This window comes from Crassostrea angulata, chromosome 7 (assembly GCF_025612915.1).
Source record: "Crassostrea angulata isolate pt1a10 chromosome 7, ASM2561291v2, whole genome shotgun sequence".
Taxonomy (NCBI): domain Eukaryota; kingdom Metazoa; phylum Mollusca; class Bivalvia; order Ostreida; family Ostreidae; genus Magallana; species Magallana angulata.
In genome coordinates, this window is record NC_069117.1 from 28,261,563 (window position 1) to 28,280,970 (window position 19,408).

General features: G+C 32.2%; 1 protein-coding gene across 1 annotated transcript; it reads right to left on the reverse strand.

Moving 5' to 3' along the window:
* Positions 1–10,828: 10,828 nt before the first annotated feature.
* Positions 10,829–17,606, reverse strand: LOC128191559 (uncharacterized). Its single transcript, XM_052863690.1, has 5 exons — positions 17,135–17,606; positions 15,048–15,213; positions 14,760–14,860; positions 13,195–13,296; positions 10,829–13,076 (listed from the first exon to the last, which is right to left on the reverse strand). Exons 1-5 carry the CDS (start codon positions 17,190–17,192, stop codon positions 12,301–12,303), a joined length of 1,203 nt encoding a protein of 400 aa, XP_052719650.1. The 5' UTR covers positions 17,193–17,606; the 3' UTR covers positions 10,829–12,300.
* Positions 17,607–19,408: the final 1,802 nt, after the last annotated feature.

Below are 19,408 nucleotides of genomic sequence, written 5' to 3' on the forward strand. Positions count from 1 at the left end.
CTCACTGTCATATGTAGGATAACATTAAGTTAGAATTATTAATAAGCGAGTTCCCCCTTTTAATGTGTACGGAGTGGAGAGTAACTGTTTGTATAATTGTGTTATTAACTGGAATAAATGTGGAAAATACAGCGAGTGTTGGGCTAATTCCCTAGTAATCGCCGGTACGGAAAATACCCCATACAGTACAAACCCGGTGGTTATAGTCATATGAGAAGCAGTGTGTCTTTTTAAAAATATAGTTTGGACCTCTTTTTAAAAATGTATTTCTAAATTACTCAGCTGACTAACTTTCAAGCATGTTGTATGTATTTGAATAAATAAGCAGTGCACAAGAGTGAAAAAATACATTTCATTTAAATGTATCAATGCTATGTTTACACAATTTACTTGGACAGTGTTATTTTGTATTTTGCTAAGTGATGTTAATATTTGCTCGTTAACAGTAGATGTTAACAACTTAACAGTGGATACAGTTGGACTAATAAATATATTCAATTATATTCACCCAAGATATTGAGATCTCTTTACATATAAATGAACTAGAACACTGTGCCGGATAATTATGCCAGTGCCAAGGTGGCATTTTTGCACCCGCTTAAGCTGCATATATCGAAAAATTCAAATATGCCACATGATAGACCATTGCTTCAGGAGTTAATAACCACCTTTGTTATCAGTGTATCTCACCTGTCAGGTAAGATATTTACCTTTCAAAAATAAATTCCTATAGGAAAATAATTTTTCCCATAGGAAAATCAATATTCCTATAGGTAATTTGAAATTTCCTATCGGAATACAAGAACTTCCTATAGGAATTTCAATTCCGATAGGATTTGATAAAATCCGATAGGAAAACTTAATATCCTATAGGAAAACTACATGTCTGAATCAAATTTCCCATAGGAAATATAATTTCTACAGGACTTTTAAAAAATCCTATAGGATAGTCAATATTTCCTGTAGGAGAGTCAATTCTCCTATGGGAGTTATCAATTTCCGATGGGATATTGATTTTTAAAGGTAAATATCTCACGTCAGGTGAAACACACTAAAAACAAAAGTGGTTATATACTCTCTAGACAATGGTCTATCATTTGGTATACTTGGATTTTTCCGAAACTGCATCGTAAGCGGGTGCAAAAATGCCACCTTGGCACTGGCATAATTATCCGGCACAGTGTTCTAGGCTAGTATAAATTACTTTTAAAGTATGACAAACAACCATAATAGATGAAGATATCAAAGTAATAATAACATTAAAATTAAATCAGTCATCTTAGAAAGTGTGCAGTAGCAATTTGGAATAAATAAACAGAGAATAAACTCATGCAAAATAACAATTTATTGAACATTAAAATGCTAAATGATTACATATATGCAGTGCATGATGACAAGCACTCTCTCTCTCTCTCTCTCTCTCTCTCTCTCTCTCTCTCTCTCTCTCTTTTATGTGATCATTCTGGAAAACTTCAAAGCCTCATATTTAAGTCTTGAAATTCCAAGTGATATCTTCTGGAAATTCAACCACTCCTTAGGAAAACATTGGTTAATTTAAATAATGAATGTGGCCATTTATATAATGACTTGCAAATCTAGTTAGTTTATCTGCCATCTAAATATATCCATTCAAATTACTACTTCACATAATCCTTGAACCCCCTTCTTCATCTTCTTTCTTTTTGGGCACACTTTCACTGTTTCATATGCAGGAATATCATGATATCAGATGCTCGAAAAGTCACTCAGATCCATCATGCCAAGCAACTTAATGTTTTTTTTTCTTTCCGCAATCTTGTAGGGTTTTTTTTCGATATGTTTTATCCAAGTTTAGATATAAGAGGACAGTATTTTCCAAAAGAATATTCCATTTTGCAATTCTAAAAAAAAAAAAAATATAGAAATGCGTAATAAAACAAATACATGTACCCTGAAGTGTTATGATCTTAAAATTAATAATAAATATTGTGGAACACATTCATATTCTGATTAGCATTAGCAAAACTAATATCATACTGGTGTGTGAAATTGTTTATTTCCATTTCTTGCCACATGTCAGATATGTACTCTGACTGATTGCGAAGTCAATACCTGCTGTATTAAATATTATTATGCCTTCTGTCAGTTTGTCACTCTATATTCAATACTCATCTATTTACGCATAGTATCAAAGGATTTATATAGCGTAAGCATACTATGCCGAAATAGAGCACGGCGAACATTTTCAACGTAAATCTGTCAAGCGCCGACAGCGGGATTCGAACTCACGACGCTATAATCATTGATTCCAGCATGAAGCCCAACGCGTTACCGCTACGCCAAATTAGTCGTTATAATGAATAACGGTATTTAGGTATATAAAACGTAGATATATACGACTGACATCAAGCAATTAAAATTATTCATTTTTCCAAAAAAAAAAACCACTTCATTATTGACGGTAATTTTAAAGTTAAAGTTTCCTATAAGCTTTTGAACAAATTGATTGAACATTTTTCAAAGAAATTCTACATGAGAATCACAAAAACGCTTTTTTAAATGACGCTTGATAAAGAATGTTCAAGAAAAAAAATTCACTGAGATTTCGTCTGCTAAACATTTCGAGTTTTCTCGGTAAGGCCAAACGTCTCTCTATTTCTTGAAAAGAACATTAACCTTTTATTGACTTTTTATTGTACAACAACTTGTTGATTTAATAAACAATCAAATCAATTGATATATATATATATATTTAGGCATAGTACATGCACAACACAACACTATTATATAAATATTGCTGTGCTAACAAACAAAAAATCACCCCATATTTTCTGCTGTGTATCACTACCCTATGTTATAAAAACTTGTCATTTCATTACATTTTTTTTCCAATTTTTAACAAAGCAATGTTTTTCAATGAAGAAAATTAAAGAGATGAAGACTTAATTGACCTATCAACGGAAAAAAGTACTCCACTTCTCACTTCAATCCTATCTAAATTTTTTAGAGGATATTTTCCCAATATTAACCACATGAAAAACTCTATGATTATTGTTGTAATTTCTTTTTACAAAGAATAATTCCTGGCATATTAAGATCAATTCTATGTAAGAATCAAAATTCGGTGGCCACGCATAGAACAGATTTTCCTCATGTGCAGAACTTGGGGTTTCCAGGGTAGAATATATTATTAAAAAAAGTTGTTATTTTTCAAAAGAAAGAAAAAAATCATGGAGAAACGCATATTTTTAGAGCGTTTCCATGGCTTTAACAGAAATTTTAAAATATGTTTTCTTCATTTAATTTGAATGAAAAGTGCAAATCTTGGATTTCAAGGAAAACACTATTATGATTGTGCGATTAAGAATTTAAATATGAAAATTGAGAACCGTTGCTATGGTAACAAGCTTAAAAATTAGGAAAATTATAATATTTTAGGCATTTTTGAATGGATATTATTCACTTATAATGAAATATATAAAATCAAATGGTGAGAAAAAATAAAGTATGTCCTTAACTTTAATGACACTTGAAAAAAATCTGAAATTTTCAAAAAATAGTAGTAACTGCCGTTGCTATGGACTATTCAAAAAGCAAGAATTTCTGTGTGATTTTTAACGCAACTTAATTTTCCATTGCAAGAACACTTCTCTGTTGCATAACAAAGCTTTTTGGGGTATATAATAAAACTTTAGATATATTTTTACAAGTTCCAACTAAAACAAATGCAAAAAAAATCTAAAATCGGGAATTAAAGCACATCAAAATCATATTCAATTTCTCAGTTTTTCCTATTTAATGGCGTTGTTGCCATAGCAACGGATGTCAACTTTCATAATAATATATATAGCATGGACATTGATATGGATGAAAAAATTTAACATTTTCTCATTTCGGCTTATTAAAAAACTGCAAATAACTGATTTCAAAACTTTGTAACGGTTTACATGGTAACAATTTAAGAGTATTGGTTTCTCCATCAATTTTCTGATATGATTTGATAATTGAACATAGGACAAAGGCTGTTTTATGTTTTAGATTGTTTACATTAGTGGGCAAAACCTACTAATATGGCTTCAAAGTAGGTAACTTTTGCTATTTTTCCATCTTTAGTCTCGATTACTATGGCAACGGTTACCCCTAGCAACCAACTTTTAGTGGTTTTTTGCGTTTTGCACTTAGGTTTGTCCATGTATGAAATATAAGGAAAATTGGTGACTATGCGTGGCCAGACCCTTTTATAAATCATTAATTCTTACATAGAATTGATCTTATGCGCCTACTCAAATGACAATAATACTCAGATAAAATTGGTCACATATTAATCTGATTTCATGGTACTTTTCAACAGTTATAAAAATGTTAAACTTCATCGTGTAATAACGAATCACTGGCGTCAGAAGCAAATTGAAAGTGGGGGGGGGGGGGGGGGGCTAGACTAATTCTCAGAAATATTGAGAAAAAAGTATTTCCCAAAATCATGGAAATCCTAGGAACAATAATTTTTCCTGCGAGAAAAAGTGGGGGAATGAACCCTCTATCATGCTATGTTTCTAATGGTTAGGTATAACTTTGCAAAAAAAGTGGGGGGGCTAAGCCCCCCCTAGCCCCCCCCCCCCCCCCCCGCCCGGTTCCGACGCCTATGCGAATAAACTCAAATCCTCAGTGTTTAAATCTCTTTGAAACCAATTAAATATCTTTATCATTTTATTAGAGTAATTAAATACTGCCCCACCCCTCCATAAAATATCCCAAATTTAAGTAATTTAACTTATATGCATTCGATAAAGTAATCATGTACGCATTTAATTATTTAAAAATAAGAAAAAAATTTATTCATGAATGTGTTGCCTGTTCTTGATGGTTCTATGAAAAGCTTAACTTTCAGGCTAGCCTCGACCATCAGCATTAACCCGTCTCAATAACTTTTTATCTGAATATGATTAAACTACATTGTACTAATCTTGTGTTATTTTGTAATACTCTGAATATGAGTGTACTACAATACACTTGTATACCTTTTGTATCTCTCTGAATTAAAGTGTACTATAATATACTTGTGTATTTTTTAAGTGTCTTTCGTGTCCGTTTTCCTCCGGTGACGGACAAGATTCTTGGGTTTTTATCTGCAATCTTGGTACAAGTAAATATAGTTTACAATTCTCTCTTATCCTTGCAATTACATACACCTCCAAAAATTCTTTTACATGTAAGAAGATTTGGAGGTCAATAAATTATCGATAAGATATACTAAAAATATTTAGAAATGATTTTGTAAGCTGCAAGTTTTCCTTATTTCAAACATAGAAAAAAATACATTTGAGCTTTTAATTATGATTAATTTCTTACATATTTATCTTAAGAAGATTAGTGTCTCCGGGTTGACAGGTGTGTTACTGTCAGTCAATATATCGGGTTTCAAACGAGCGCAGGCATCGTTCGCCAGATGACCTCGGTTCGAATTCCGGTTGAAACCCGATGTTTCACCACATACATGTATTTCATAAATTTTATAGTCTAAAAAGGCTACAACCATCCACCCCTTTTAACCCTAGGCCACAGCACCTGCTATGTCTTTTACTCCTTGACCAGACCAAACGGCTATGTCATGCACGCGCACTATATACGGCGTCCACACACTTTAAGAAAAAGCGTAAAAGATAATCTTTTTATTTATCAAACAGTAATTAAAATTTTGGATAATGTCAAATGTTTTTTAATTAAATCTGACCAAATTCCGCCGGCCCTGTATTCAGGAAGAAATCATTAGGAAACTTTGAAACAAACATTTTTTTTTCTGACATGCCTTTGTATTTAAAGAATGCATATTTACCGAAATGTCCCTCACGCTTTGTAACAGTGTTAAAACCACAGTGAATTAACATGTATTTCAAAATTTAAAGAGATATCTTAACACCCCCCCCCATCACATTTTTGAAGACCAGCTATGTGGCTGTGGCGTTTGTGTTTTTGGGTTTTTTTTTCTATGTCAAGATACATGTACGTGCCTAGTATTTTTGTTCTAAATCTCTACTATTTCAATTTACGACTCTCAGCTTAAAGAAGTATCATTAAGGAAAACTGCTTCAAAATATTTATTAAATATGGTATCAGATTTGCAATTGACTAAACAAAAGATAACAGAATATTTGGTGTTGAATGAAAAAAAACAACAACGTAAAAATGAAGTTGAATGTGAACGTGTGACTCTCTGTTAAACCATAATTAAACTTTAATCGGGATTATAAGTAGTTTATAGATCGTGAACAATTCTGATTAGATTATTAGTACCCTCTGAATAATACATTTGATTTACACGTTTATTAAAATTTTATAAATACGATGCACAATTCAAACGAAAGGAAAAAGAACAATAACTCTCTTTTAATTCCATACTTTATAGGTAAGAAACATTTCAACGAATTGTCTTTGTCGTTAAAAAATAATTCTCCTTTAAATCAATTAAAATCTAAAAGCAAGTTGAATTAATAACAAAATTATATTGTGTGAAAATGAACAAAAATCAAACATATATACACGAAAATACTTGTACCTTAAATTTGAATGAAATTAAATTGAGTTTTGGTCTGTCTAACAATTCATAAAATAAAAACTGATATTAATAACTATTCATGCCGTCTTAAACTTGCATTTAAAAAAATTAACCTCTTTATGATGCCTTGATATCGACATTAGATTCTAAACCATCACGTGACAGAGTAAGTAGTATTTTATCAATTTTCACTTAAGGGTGTTGTTTACTCAGGGTTTGAGTTCTCAAATTCGGATTGTTATAAAGTTCAATGTCATGAGTAAAATTTGTTCTAAATACAAAAAGAAATTGTGAAATGAATTATTATTGACATAATATTCGATATTTCTACTATATTATTAAATTATGCCCAAACAAAAATAGACTTTTAGCCAAACAGAGGAAATTCGGACTAAATTTTGCAGATTTTGTTTTCCGCTAAAACATTTTTGGCAGTACTCTAATATTAAAAGTTAAGAATTTATGTTTTGGTCTTTATAATTTTGCATATTTTCTGTTAGTTTTACCTCACCCATTCATTATAATAATCGTATTGCACGAATTTAACAAATATTGACAAATGCTTAAAATCGAGAAAAGACACCATATCTCAAAATTTTGATCATTGACCTCATATAAATCATGTGCCAACAGAATAATATCAATATAAGTAGTTTAATACTATAAATCTTTTTGTATTATCATCATTCAATTTTTTGTAAAATTGGATCAAAAATGGGTTGGGATTTGAAAAGTGATAGAGTAAATTCGGACTGGAATATTTATAAAAATTGTGAACGAAAACTTAATGCTTTGTATGTATTTAGTGTCACTGTCATTCATAAACTGTATTTCATTTTAAAAAGTATTGAGCAATTTGTATTATTGTCACAATTAAGAAAATCGCAAGCATAGTGTAAAATTTTAAGGGATTTTCCGTTAATTTTCCAAAAATATACAATGGCCATTAACTCAAAATGTAGGTCATTGACCTACTTTTTTGAAAAGGAAAAATAACACTACAATAAAAGGTTTATAACACACAATAGGTGGGTTTTCATTATCATCAGTGGATTTTTTTTTCATTCTGAGTAAACGTCATCCTTAAAGGTATATCACTCCTCATGTTTTTATTTCATTACGCAGATGTTCATTATATTTTAAATGAATATGATTTTATTTATTTAAACCTCACAAAAAGATCATAATTTCATAATTACACAACATTCATAAAGAAAATCTATTTGAATTCAAGAAACGAACAAGTTTTGGGGGGAACTATTTTCTCGTGCGGAAGGTTTTTTAGTCGAAAATGACAGAAACAAGCAATTTTATGAATTTTCAATATACTTTTTTTTTATTATACTTTATTCATTATTCTCATTTTTAACATTTGATAGGTTTGTGACATGTTCTATAGGTTCTCTATGACTTGTACTAAACTAAATTTTGAGAGAATGATAGACGTTTAGCATAAAATCATGCAAATATTTAGAAAATGTCTGAATTTTTTTAAGCCAAATTTTGCAATAATTTTACCTTTGAAGCCATGTATCTAAAATTTGAAATCACTGACCTCCATGTTTTATTATGTCAAAATGATACTGAATACATATGTAGGCAAACTGGATTAATCTTCTAAAATTCTTGATATTCAAAATGTTTTTATTTCAAATCAAATTGTAACTATTATAAAAATTGTCTATTTTAAGTGCAAAAAGGTCATACAAACATTAATGCAGCTTCATGCAAATCTTTTTTCATAATCCCTCTATTCAGTGTGACCATTGTACATAACTAAAAACAACATTTTAAGAAAAGAGTTTGCTTAATCAAAATTTCTGACAACAAATCCTAATCAGGCTGAAATCGCATTTTAGGTGCAAAAAGGTCAATTTAATTGACATAACTCAGAGGAATGAACACTGACCTCCCATTATCTTTGTATTATTTAAGTGTGTTTTGTCTACAGATTTCAATAGAATACTTCTCAAGGAATTCTTGATACAAGAACATTGAGGAGTGGGATACCTTAAGCATGAGATAATTATAGCAATTTTAAATAACAAGTATCTATTAAATCTGTTGGAATTATTTTTCAAATTCTCTTGTTTGATTCTAATTATGAGCATACACAATGTAAGCAGATTAAATTTTTTTCAATAGCAGTATATAACTGTATTTATTATGATACTTATATTTATTTTATATTGCTGGAAATTAACCCGGTTCAAAATATACGCGCTGTACTAAATATTCGTTTCTTGATGCAGGCTTCATGAATTTATGACAATTCAGTGGTTTCAGACACCATAATAAAACCAGTACCCAGTTATTGCGACAAGTACCTGTGTCTATTTTAGTAATAGGTACATGTACAGTGTAGTTTCCTTTTAAACGGGTGTAGGCGAAATAATAGGAAAAGGCGCTATACCTCTGTGAGTGTCAGTCGTGGAGTTATAAATATGCAAGATACCAGCTCATAATTCTTTGTTATGTAAAGAATACCCGTGTCATGTTTTTGTTAGCTGCTAATTCGTTTCGAACAGAAACAATCTGTTTTTAGCATTTGACACAATCATTTTAGGTGTAAACCTGAAAATTTTCAACATTCAGAAAGATTATTTACTTAAGTTTGTTTACAAAATCAAATATTGTTAGCTCTGTGTCTTGCTTACAAACCGACTACTGACACTTAAATTTTGGATGAATATTAAAAATGCCTTACTTGAGCATTGTACACAATAACACACCCCCCCCCCCCCAAAAAAAAAAAATCCAAAAAAACCCCCACAATATACAGTGATAAAAATTAAAGTAAAATTTGACGTAAAGAACCTTCGTAATGTGACCATGACCCTTATATATGAATTGGGCTGTAATACAACTAGTCACACCGTATGTAAAAAATGAGGATCAGATATTAGATATGTATGTTAGAATGGCCTTGGTCGGATGAAAGTATTAATAGATTTTGATTTTTGTTCCTTTCATAATTGTTGCTCCATTATCTAATGATCTTGCAGGAAACGTGATAAATCATATTTTTGCTTTTATGGGATAAACAGGACTCATGAATATTCTATACTATAAAAGTAGACGATTACAGACGCCGGTGGTCTTATCCCTTTTACATCATCTTCTCATTTATCAATGAAAGCAGACGCGCTAGCTGTATTCGTTCTATTTTACGACTTCCGTAAACCTGTGCATAAGGTTATCAAACCTATTTGATATTCAACGACTGCCTAATCCCACTGTCGGCAATGGACAGAAATTGAATCAGACAAACCTGATACCGGCGGTTATTGTCCGAACCAGGCAGAACAGAATACATGTGTACCCGATTAAAATGTAAACAAGAGAGGAACCTGATCGATGTATTTGCATAAAAATTTTCAAGCCACTGGCGTCGGAAGCAAATTGAAAGTGGGGGGGGGGCTAGACTAATCCTCTGAAATATTGAGAAAAAAGTAATTCCCAAAATCATGGAAATCCTAATCCGTGGGGGGGGGGGGGGGGGGGGGGGGGGGGGGGGGGGGGGGGGGGGGGGGGGGAGTATACCTATACTTCCCATAAAAAAACAAATTACTTACCCAAATTTTTTTTTCCAAAATCATTAAATTCCTAATCCGTGGGGAGGGGGGGGGGGGGGGGTAGTAAGCTTCTGAATCCAACTTTTCAGTCTTTCAAGGTAAATTTAGAAACAATAATCTTTTCTGCGAGAAAAAGTGGGGGGGGGGGGGGGGGGGGGCTGAACCCTCTATTCTGCTATGTTTCTAATGGTAAGGTATAAATTTGCAAAAAAAGTGGGGGGGCTAAGCCCCCCCTAGCCCCCCCCCCCCCCCCCCCCCGGTTCCGACGCCTATGACAACAACAAGTTTCAAAAAGATTATTGTGTTCAGAAGAGCTGGAAGTACGAACGATTATACAGACCTGTTCTCCACCTTCCTCCAGATTATATGTTTTGACCAGTCCCTTCAACAAAAAATCAAAACTACCGAACCAAAATACAATCAACCAAATTATCAGATTTTCCCATCAAAATGCGAAGCATTTAATATCTTGTATTCTTTACTTAGTAATAGTAATCAAAAGATTAATGAAAACCAGTGTTACTACTATCACAGAATATTAAAATATATTGTTTCATTATGTTCAACTTTACAAATCATCTCCGTAAGGGGGGATGGTATCATTAGAGGCAGCAACACGAATATTTACATTATAAGAATTCGGAAACCTGAAACCTTGATCACCTAGAACACATAACAGTATAAATGGGCATTATTTAAGAAATCAAAGGCTGTTGTTTAAACTTTATTACATGTACAAAAAAATAACATAATTAATACACGTCATGTTACAATACACAATCACACACATTTGACAGTATCCATCGAAAATAAACTTCAGTGATTTCTTTTATTATATACATGGTTTATCCTTTGTGAAGTTTTTAAATGTGCCTAAATCTTTGTCCATTTTTTCCCCAACCAGATGTATAGCATTATTGGATTTAATCAAAATGAGCTATTGCGTGCGATTTTTACAGATTTATCATTAAATTACTTTTTTTCGAAGCTTTAACCGCCTCGAATTTTTTCACCTTTTTCTAGAAGTAAGAGGAAGACGAGCAGGAGTAATATGGGTTGTTCAAACCTTCCCCCGCCTACCTTTCTAAAAAAAACCCCAACAACTCTAAAAGCTTTTCGGGGACCTAGATTCGATCAAGCGCCACGCAAACAATCCAAATCAAATCAAGATGTCCTCTTACAACAATTGTCACTTTTATATATTTATTTAGTATATTGATATTATGGATAAAGGTGTGTTTATGTCGACAAACCAACCAACCTGCATAATAAACGTTACACGAGAGACAGGATTTCTCGAAGAAGAAAAAATCAGTATCATTAACGATTTTAACTTATTTTTAAATACTGAATCGTTTATGTTGTCATAATTCTAAAATAAAACGTATAAACAAAGCACGAAGCAGGTACAGGAACTCATAAATGCGTTGTTACTTGTTTGTTGACCAACGCAAATTTCATGGTATTTGTTTCAAATAAAGAGACTCATTTTATTTCTCTGTCTTGAATAATTTTTAGAGTATGCAGTCATTAAAGTTGTCGGAACACCGCTCATTAATAATGTAAAAATGCCGTTTAATCTTCATCTTCAAAAATACTCTTAAATCAATTGAAAAAAATATTACTTATTACTTATATTTCAGTTTTAAAGAAATAAAAACATCGATGTATAATTATTTTGCAACACAGACTTGTGAACTTTTTTATTTTGAAATCCGCATAATGAGTTCGCACATTTTTATGAAAAAATAGATTTATCTGCTATCGGTTCTATGCCATTTGATCGCGTTTAGTTGTCCTCCGCCCTGAAATGACACGATTGTATCTCTACAGAGATTATTATGATGACAACATTAGATTTAAAGCATTACACCCACTTGTATTTGCTCTCAAAATACACATACTTCGAATTGTCATATCGAATTCTACACGTAAAAAAATAGTTTCATAGTTTAAAAGTGCAAAAGTTGCATTACAATTCTAAAAGTACATTTAATTTAGAAGAGAATTGTCATAAATATCATTCATGCTTTTATTTCATTCATCGCGTTCTTTTTCTGTCAAATTCCTTGGATTTTTGTAAAATTAATACAAGTCAAAAATAAATTTTACAATACATCAATATCTTTCAAATAAATAAACAGAGTCATATATACATACACATGTAACTCTTTTAATAAAAACCCAATACGTTTACTCGTCAATGCGATGAAATACTTGTGGTAAAGAATCTAAATATGACTTATTTTGAAAATGATTTGCTCTTTCGGGAACCAGATTTTCTTGCGATTCCTTTTCCTTTCTTTTTCGATTCCTCCTTCTTCCCAAAATGAACACACAACAGGCACACCCTACAATGGCGACAACAAGGTAAACAAAGAGCAGACTACCGGACACGACACCAACAAAAGCATCCTCGTTTAGTCCTAGTCTGTCCAGAGCGGAAATATTTTTTTTGCGATTGGTTGATGTTTCTTCGTTTGTTTCGTCCGGACGTAACGTTGTTGATTTTGTTGCGGTGATTGGGTCATAAGGTGCTTCTGCTGTCGTCTGCAATGTCAAAATAGTTGTCGGCAATACTGTTGTTGTTGTTGCAGGTGGGTCTGTTGTCTCTAACGTGGAAGTCAAATTTATTCTTGCTATTGTTGTTTCTTTTATTGTTGTAGTTGTAGAAGATAATGCGGTTGTAGTGTTTTGTAATGATGTCGTTGTATCTTTTGTTGTTGTAGTAAAAGATGATGGGGTTGTAGTCATTGGCGGTGTTGTTGTCTCTTCTTTTGTTTCTGTTGTAGTAGAGGGTAATGTGGTTGTTTTTGGTAATGTTGTCGTTGTCTCGATAGCTGTTGTAGTATCTACGGCTGTTGTGCCATTAACGCAGTTTGTCGACGATGTATCATGGTTTGCCCTCGTGCACGTGTTATATATTGTAAGTTGTGAACATTCAGGGGTACATTCACAAGACGTCTCAGCTATATGTAAACATAAAATGCTGAGTTAATAAATGCACGCACAACTGTAATTTTGGTACCATGCTTCTACATGTAATACATCATACAATCATATAATAGAAAACAGTTTTAAAAATACCTCGATAAAGAATGTGTAATTTAGCCTCAGTATTGGTGCAGTAATCACAGGCGTCCAAAGGATCATCAGCTGACACATGAGCTCTTTGATTTTCAAATATCCCTTTAAGCAAAATGTAAAGGGAAAAAACTCATTTTTTTAAAATTTGATTTGTAATTAAAGATAAAAGTAAATTTAAACATCTTTCTTATGCGATCATTATTATGGACATATGTTTTATTATTTTTCTTCAGCTATTGAAGAAGGCCGATTTGTTTTGTTTTGTTGTTGTTTTCGATTTAAACTCGGTTTAAAATGATTTTATTAAAAAAGAATAAATGATCACATTGCATATTAGTGGTAAACTTTGGCTTCTAATAATTTTAATTTGAAATATTTTGAACTCTTCTCTGTATGAAGGCGTTTTTGTAGCATACCATATCATTAAGCCCTTTATTTAAATTTCTCATTGCATAGTATACAATTCTCATAGCATTGCATTGAAATCTCATAGCATATCATTAAAATCGCATACCATTGCAAAGCAAAAAATTGTAAAAGAAATGCATGAAATGACTGTACCAGTGACCTTGACCTTGTCCGAATGACCTTGGGCAAGGTCATGACACTTCCAGGTCATTGGCAATATTTAGGTAAAGTAAGACCTTTCAATGTTACTCAATAAGAAAGATATGGGCCAAACACGAATTTTGCACTTTTTCTATTAGTGACCTTGACCCTGCTCAAATGACCTTTAAACAAGGTCATGACACACCTTTAATTCATAAGAAATCTATGTGTGAGCTTCCAATTTTTATCCATAAGAAAGATATGGACCGGACACGAATTTTGAAGACGGGTGGCCGGACGGACGGACGGACAAGGTGATTCCTATATACCCCAACCACCACCACCACCACCACCAAACTTCGTTAGGAAGGGGGTATAATTTAAATACTACAGAAACGGTTGTTCTGAAATATATGTATATGTATGATAAGTAATTTTTTGTAAAAAAAAAAAAAACCAACTGAATTTTACCATCTGGTTTTAACGGGGGTCACCTCAAGATATCAAAATGCTCCAAAGTTCGCTCTATATCTACGGTATTACAAATGTAGATTGGTACAATGGATTCATTTAATAAATATGAAAAATAACTCTGAGGATAGCATTATTTTGTTCGTAATATTTTCAAGGTATACACCTTTTCCTTTTTGTTACGTTTTATAACGTACTCCTACATGTACAAAGTTTATTTTTATAAAAACGTCAAAAAGCCAAACGACTCACCTACCAAATAGCAGAAAAATCGTTTAGAAGATAATTTTTTCTTTAAAAATGTAAACATTTTTTCAGCATTTTGTTTGTTGTGTTCAATTTCAAAAATGGCTTCGAACCAATTTTTTCATAGATATAAATTCACTGTATTTTCGAAGATAGCGCAAACACATGCGCCATGAAATTAAAACTCGGCCACCTTAATTTCTATTCTTTTCTGGGGGAGTCTTCTGAAAAATGTAAACAGAAATCAATATAACTTGCATTCGACAATGAAACCCCAACATATTAAACAGTAATCTTACCTGTCATTGGATAAAAATAGTAAAGAGTGGATTTCACTCTTTTATATAGCCAACATTTATATAGGAACTTTTCACCAGTGTCAGTTGTAACTTTATTAATCCTGTCAATTGATACATGTAATAAAAATCATAAAATGTAACAAGCAGAATAGCCAACATTATCAATACATTCTATGTATTACATGTATGTACGGTTACATTAAAGCTGAACTGTCTAGTTAAATAGTTTGTGTTTACGGAAATGTTAGCTATTGTCTAAGATTATTGGTAAAATGATTCAAAGTTTACCTTTGGAAAGACATAAAATTTCCTGTCAGTGAAACTAAGTTCCATTGAATACCATTCTCCACCATATTTTTCGCGTAGAAAATAATAAAGCCATTGCCCTCCTCGCTATTGTATTTCCAATTCGAGTCACGGAGATCGGTTGGCAACTCTTGTGATGATACTGCAGCTGCAACATACAGTAAAATACTATAAGGGTGCAACTAGTTAACATTGCTAATCTTACCAAGTGAATTTAAGTTTCAATTTTCCCCTAGATTAGGACCTGCATTTATGCCAAACAATGTATATTGAACACTACTTTCATGTTATATCAAATAAACCGTTATGACATACATATATTTTAACATATTCATATATTTACTCAATCCATTCCTTGTCATCATATTGCTACAAATGTACTATATATGCAAATAATGTATCAACATGAATATTTTATTAAAATTAAAATTAATACAATACAGTATATTAACTTAATTCCAATCAGGGAAGAAACCATGCATTTAGTTGTTTTTGTGTACTAAGCTAATGGTAATTTTCTTTCGAAAAAGCAAAATGTTGAAACATTTCAATTTCATAGGAATGGTATTATTTTGTACAGTAATTATAAAATGCATGCGCCTTTTCAAAACTTTTAAAAATGACAATTATGTCTTTAAAAAAAAAAGAAGTATTTAACCACTACAACCACGCGTTGCGTCTCTGCAGGAGATCAAATCTAGAATGTCTTAATAAAAATCTTGATGTGCCAATAAACACTATTTGTAAGGCTTTCATACTATAGTCGAAAGGAAAACGCAAAACAATTTCATAATGCGATGGACATGACAAGTTAATTGTCGTACTAGGCTACAAAAGTAGTTAGCGGGGAAGGTATTGCAATAATGAGGCGTCGTCTCGTCTTAATTGTCTTGGGATGGATTATGCAGGATTATTTAAATCAATCAGCACTGCAATTATTACGTAAATGTGGGTCAATTTATAGAAAAAAGATCGATGTAGGTAGAAAGGATTTGTATAGTAGAAGAATGGGTCGCGAAAGGAATTCGCATGATCATGAGTTGACAAATGAAAACATTTTATATACATTTCATAAATGAAGCCCCATTTGTGTCATTACGAGAGTATTTGTAAGAAGGTGCTTTTAAATTGATATATTACATAGCTGCAATTATCTTCGGTTTTAAAGGGAGAGGTGGTCGGTATTTATTTTATTTCATTTTTCATTATATTTCTGTACATTGTTAGTCTTAATCATGCATTAAAATAATTTACATTGTGTGTGTGTGTATATCTATCTATCTATCTATCTATCTATCTATCTATCTATCTATCTATCTATCTATCTATCTATCTATCTATCTATCTATCTAAAAAATCAAAAAAGAAAAAGAAAATGACGTTACTAACTAAAGACGTTACTCTTTTTGGAATATATATATATATATATATATATATATATATATATATATATATATATATATATATATATATATATATATATATATATATATATATATATATATATATATATAAACAGGAATCAAATAGAATTAGAATGATAAAACTTATTAAAAAGAACGGTTTTTATTTGAATATTCCATTAGTTAAAAAAAGTCTTTAGTAGTAAAAACATGAGAAATGGGTCAAAATACTCCTTTGTATATTCATTGTATAATAACATATACAGACTTCTAAACGTTAGTTAATAATATTACACATCGGACGATGTAGGCCAAGGATATGCGAATGAACGATATAAAAATGTGTAAATCAATGCAAATAGGGTTACTACAAAGGATAAATAATGTTGAACAGGCTGATAAACATCAGATGTCGCCATAAAGCAGGCAAATAAAAATGACTATCACAGATATAAATCAAGAAAATAGCTGTCTAATAAAAGAACATCGTTTAAAAAAGCTACGAATGGAGACGTTTAAAAAAAAGTGCTAAATGATGATGATAAAAAAAACTATTGTATCATTATTTAAAGATATTGTTAAACCTTAAGATGCTTTTAAAGTAATGAGACACAATTAAATAAACGTCACATGAAAAAATGATTGGTCACGTTGTGCGAGACTTACCAAAATTCCAAACAGCCAAAGAATACAACAAAATAAGGTTGAAAAAAGTGGTCAACATTACAGACGGCTGGCAATAAAACTCTTCACATGTCCTCTCAGAACTTGTATCAATATCCAACCATTCTTGTCCGGAATGAAATGTGGCTGTCCTCTACAATATTCTTAAACCAGCTTATTATACAATGTCATGTAGTACGGTACAAACGAAACTTTATAAGAGGTGTTCGACCCTTTTTATAGTTTGGGACACCTGATGTTTTGTTAAATTAACACCGAGAGTAGTAATGAAAATGATTTTCGTTGTTCGCCGTATTTCATACTAAAATTACATGGATCACGACGCCACTTTAACGACTTATATCCGTGTCAAATTGCTGTAATGGTCTCAAAAAAGGCTTAGGGATTGCATTTCCTTACGGGTTGAAACAGTAAATGGAGAGCTGACAACTCGATTATCATTACGGGTAGAAATGCGAATAGCACGTTGAATAATCATTCTCTATAAATTCTAAAGAGAATTTCTGCCACGATACAGTACTACTATTTTTTTAGACTTTAAAAAACGTACAGCGTATTTTTGATTACAAATTCGTGTATCGGAAAATAATCTAGGTTAATATAATATCTTCTATTTAACTTATGACAGTATGATTGTAGTAAGTATTTTCTCCTTTATTTCTAAAGAAAACAAATTGTTTATTTTAAATTTTTCGACAAAATACTTCAACCAAATTGCATATGTATGAATCATTGTGCATTTCCTCTACTCCTGTAAAGAACTCTTTCACTTGCCGCACATAGAAGTAAGAGCAAGACCGCAACCGAAAAAATAGATTTTTCAAAATATCCTTTAATTAGTTATATAAACAAGCATTATGAGAGTATTGCATAAGCAATACACGTCCCCTACCGGTTTGTGGAAATTGTGAAAACAATGCACTGTTATGCAGAATATTCAACCCGAACATTAAAAAATTGGAATATAAAAAATTAATTTTCTCAAAAATATGTGTCAACCAGACGCTACAAAAGTGTAAACTTGTTCTGTAGTTTGACATTTTGAAGCTGTTCAGCAAATTTCATACTCAAACGCAGAAAGAAATCAAAGTACTGAAGTACTGACGGGAGTTGATTTTATCGATTATCATTTATTCAAAATCAACGATATGTGATTTTGCATGACAAGAAGTATTAGTAATCGAAATATTTCTGAGAAATTGTATGGATCCAGGCAAGATTGAACTCTTGTCTTCTTCAACCAAACACTAGGTTATCTCCGTTTATCTTCGACAAGCAAGAGAGACTCTGTTTTGTCGGATATTAACGGAGACAGCCAAGCGTCTGGTTGAACGAGACTACATTGAACTCTAGCGTAGGAATACATACGACTTCAAAAAATATCTAAACTGTTTGTACAATTTAAAATCTTACTATTTTCATGGTATTAATAAATAAGTTTTCTTGAAAAACAATGCTTCAGAATACATAGCATCGAATTTATCGATTATTTTCAAGAACTAAGTGTTGTCAGCGGTATTGATTTGTGCTTAGGTCCAAACACTGTTTCACTTTCACTTTGCTCGGGTAAGTGCATAGGAGAGTTGATTAAAATCAACTCCCAAAAAAGTGTGGAAAACTGAAGTGGGACAGACAGACGGACGGACAGACAGACGGACTGACGGACGCAGAGGAAAGCTATAGTCCCCTCCGGTGAAAACCGGTAGGGGACAAATAAATAGGAGAAATTCGGATTGAGCAAGTTGGTAAAACTTTCCGTTCCTACCGATTTTCTCATCTTATAAACCCTTCAGGTATCACGTGAATAGCTGAGAATCGAATGGGATGCGTACATGAAACCAGGCCCCGGGGCCATAAAAGTTAGACAAGCTCACTTTTGCTATCAGTCTCACTTTATATTCGTTGTGGAAAAGTGGGACTGAGATCAAAAGTGAGCTCATCTAGGTTTTTTGGCCCCGGGGCCAGAGGTCAGCACAATGCTACCACAGGGAACCGAAGGGGTATTTTTTATTTTGATCATAACTTCGCTTCAATGTGAATTTAATGCTATTTCCTTGATAGGCGTTTTAAACAAGCTAAAAACGATATACTTTATTGTTATACTTTCATGTTAAATACTGAAATCTGATTGGTTAAGACGCAGTTAATAATATTTACTATTACCTTCAGCGTTAGCAACGCACTTGGCAACGGGTAACATTAAAAAATGTTACATGCGCGAAAATTATGCGCGTACGGTTCGCTGTAGAATTCACG

Bases quoted from the DNA above. Each gene is read 5' to 3' on its own strand.
- LOC128191559 (XM_052863690.1), bottom strand. From the start codon at position 17,192: ATGTTGACCACTTTTTTCAACCTTATTTTGTTGTATTCTTTGGCTGTT. The intron at 15,214-17,134 runs GTAAGTCTCGCA...TGTATGTTGCAG, and splicing joins TTTGGCTGTTTGGAATTTTG to CTGCAGTATCATCACAAGAG. The intron at 13,297-14,759 runs GTAAGATTACTG...TTTTGCTTAAAG, and splicing joins CTATTTTTATCCAATGACAG to GGATATTTGAAAATCAAAGA.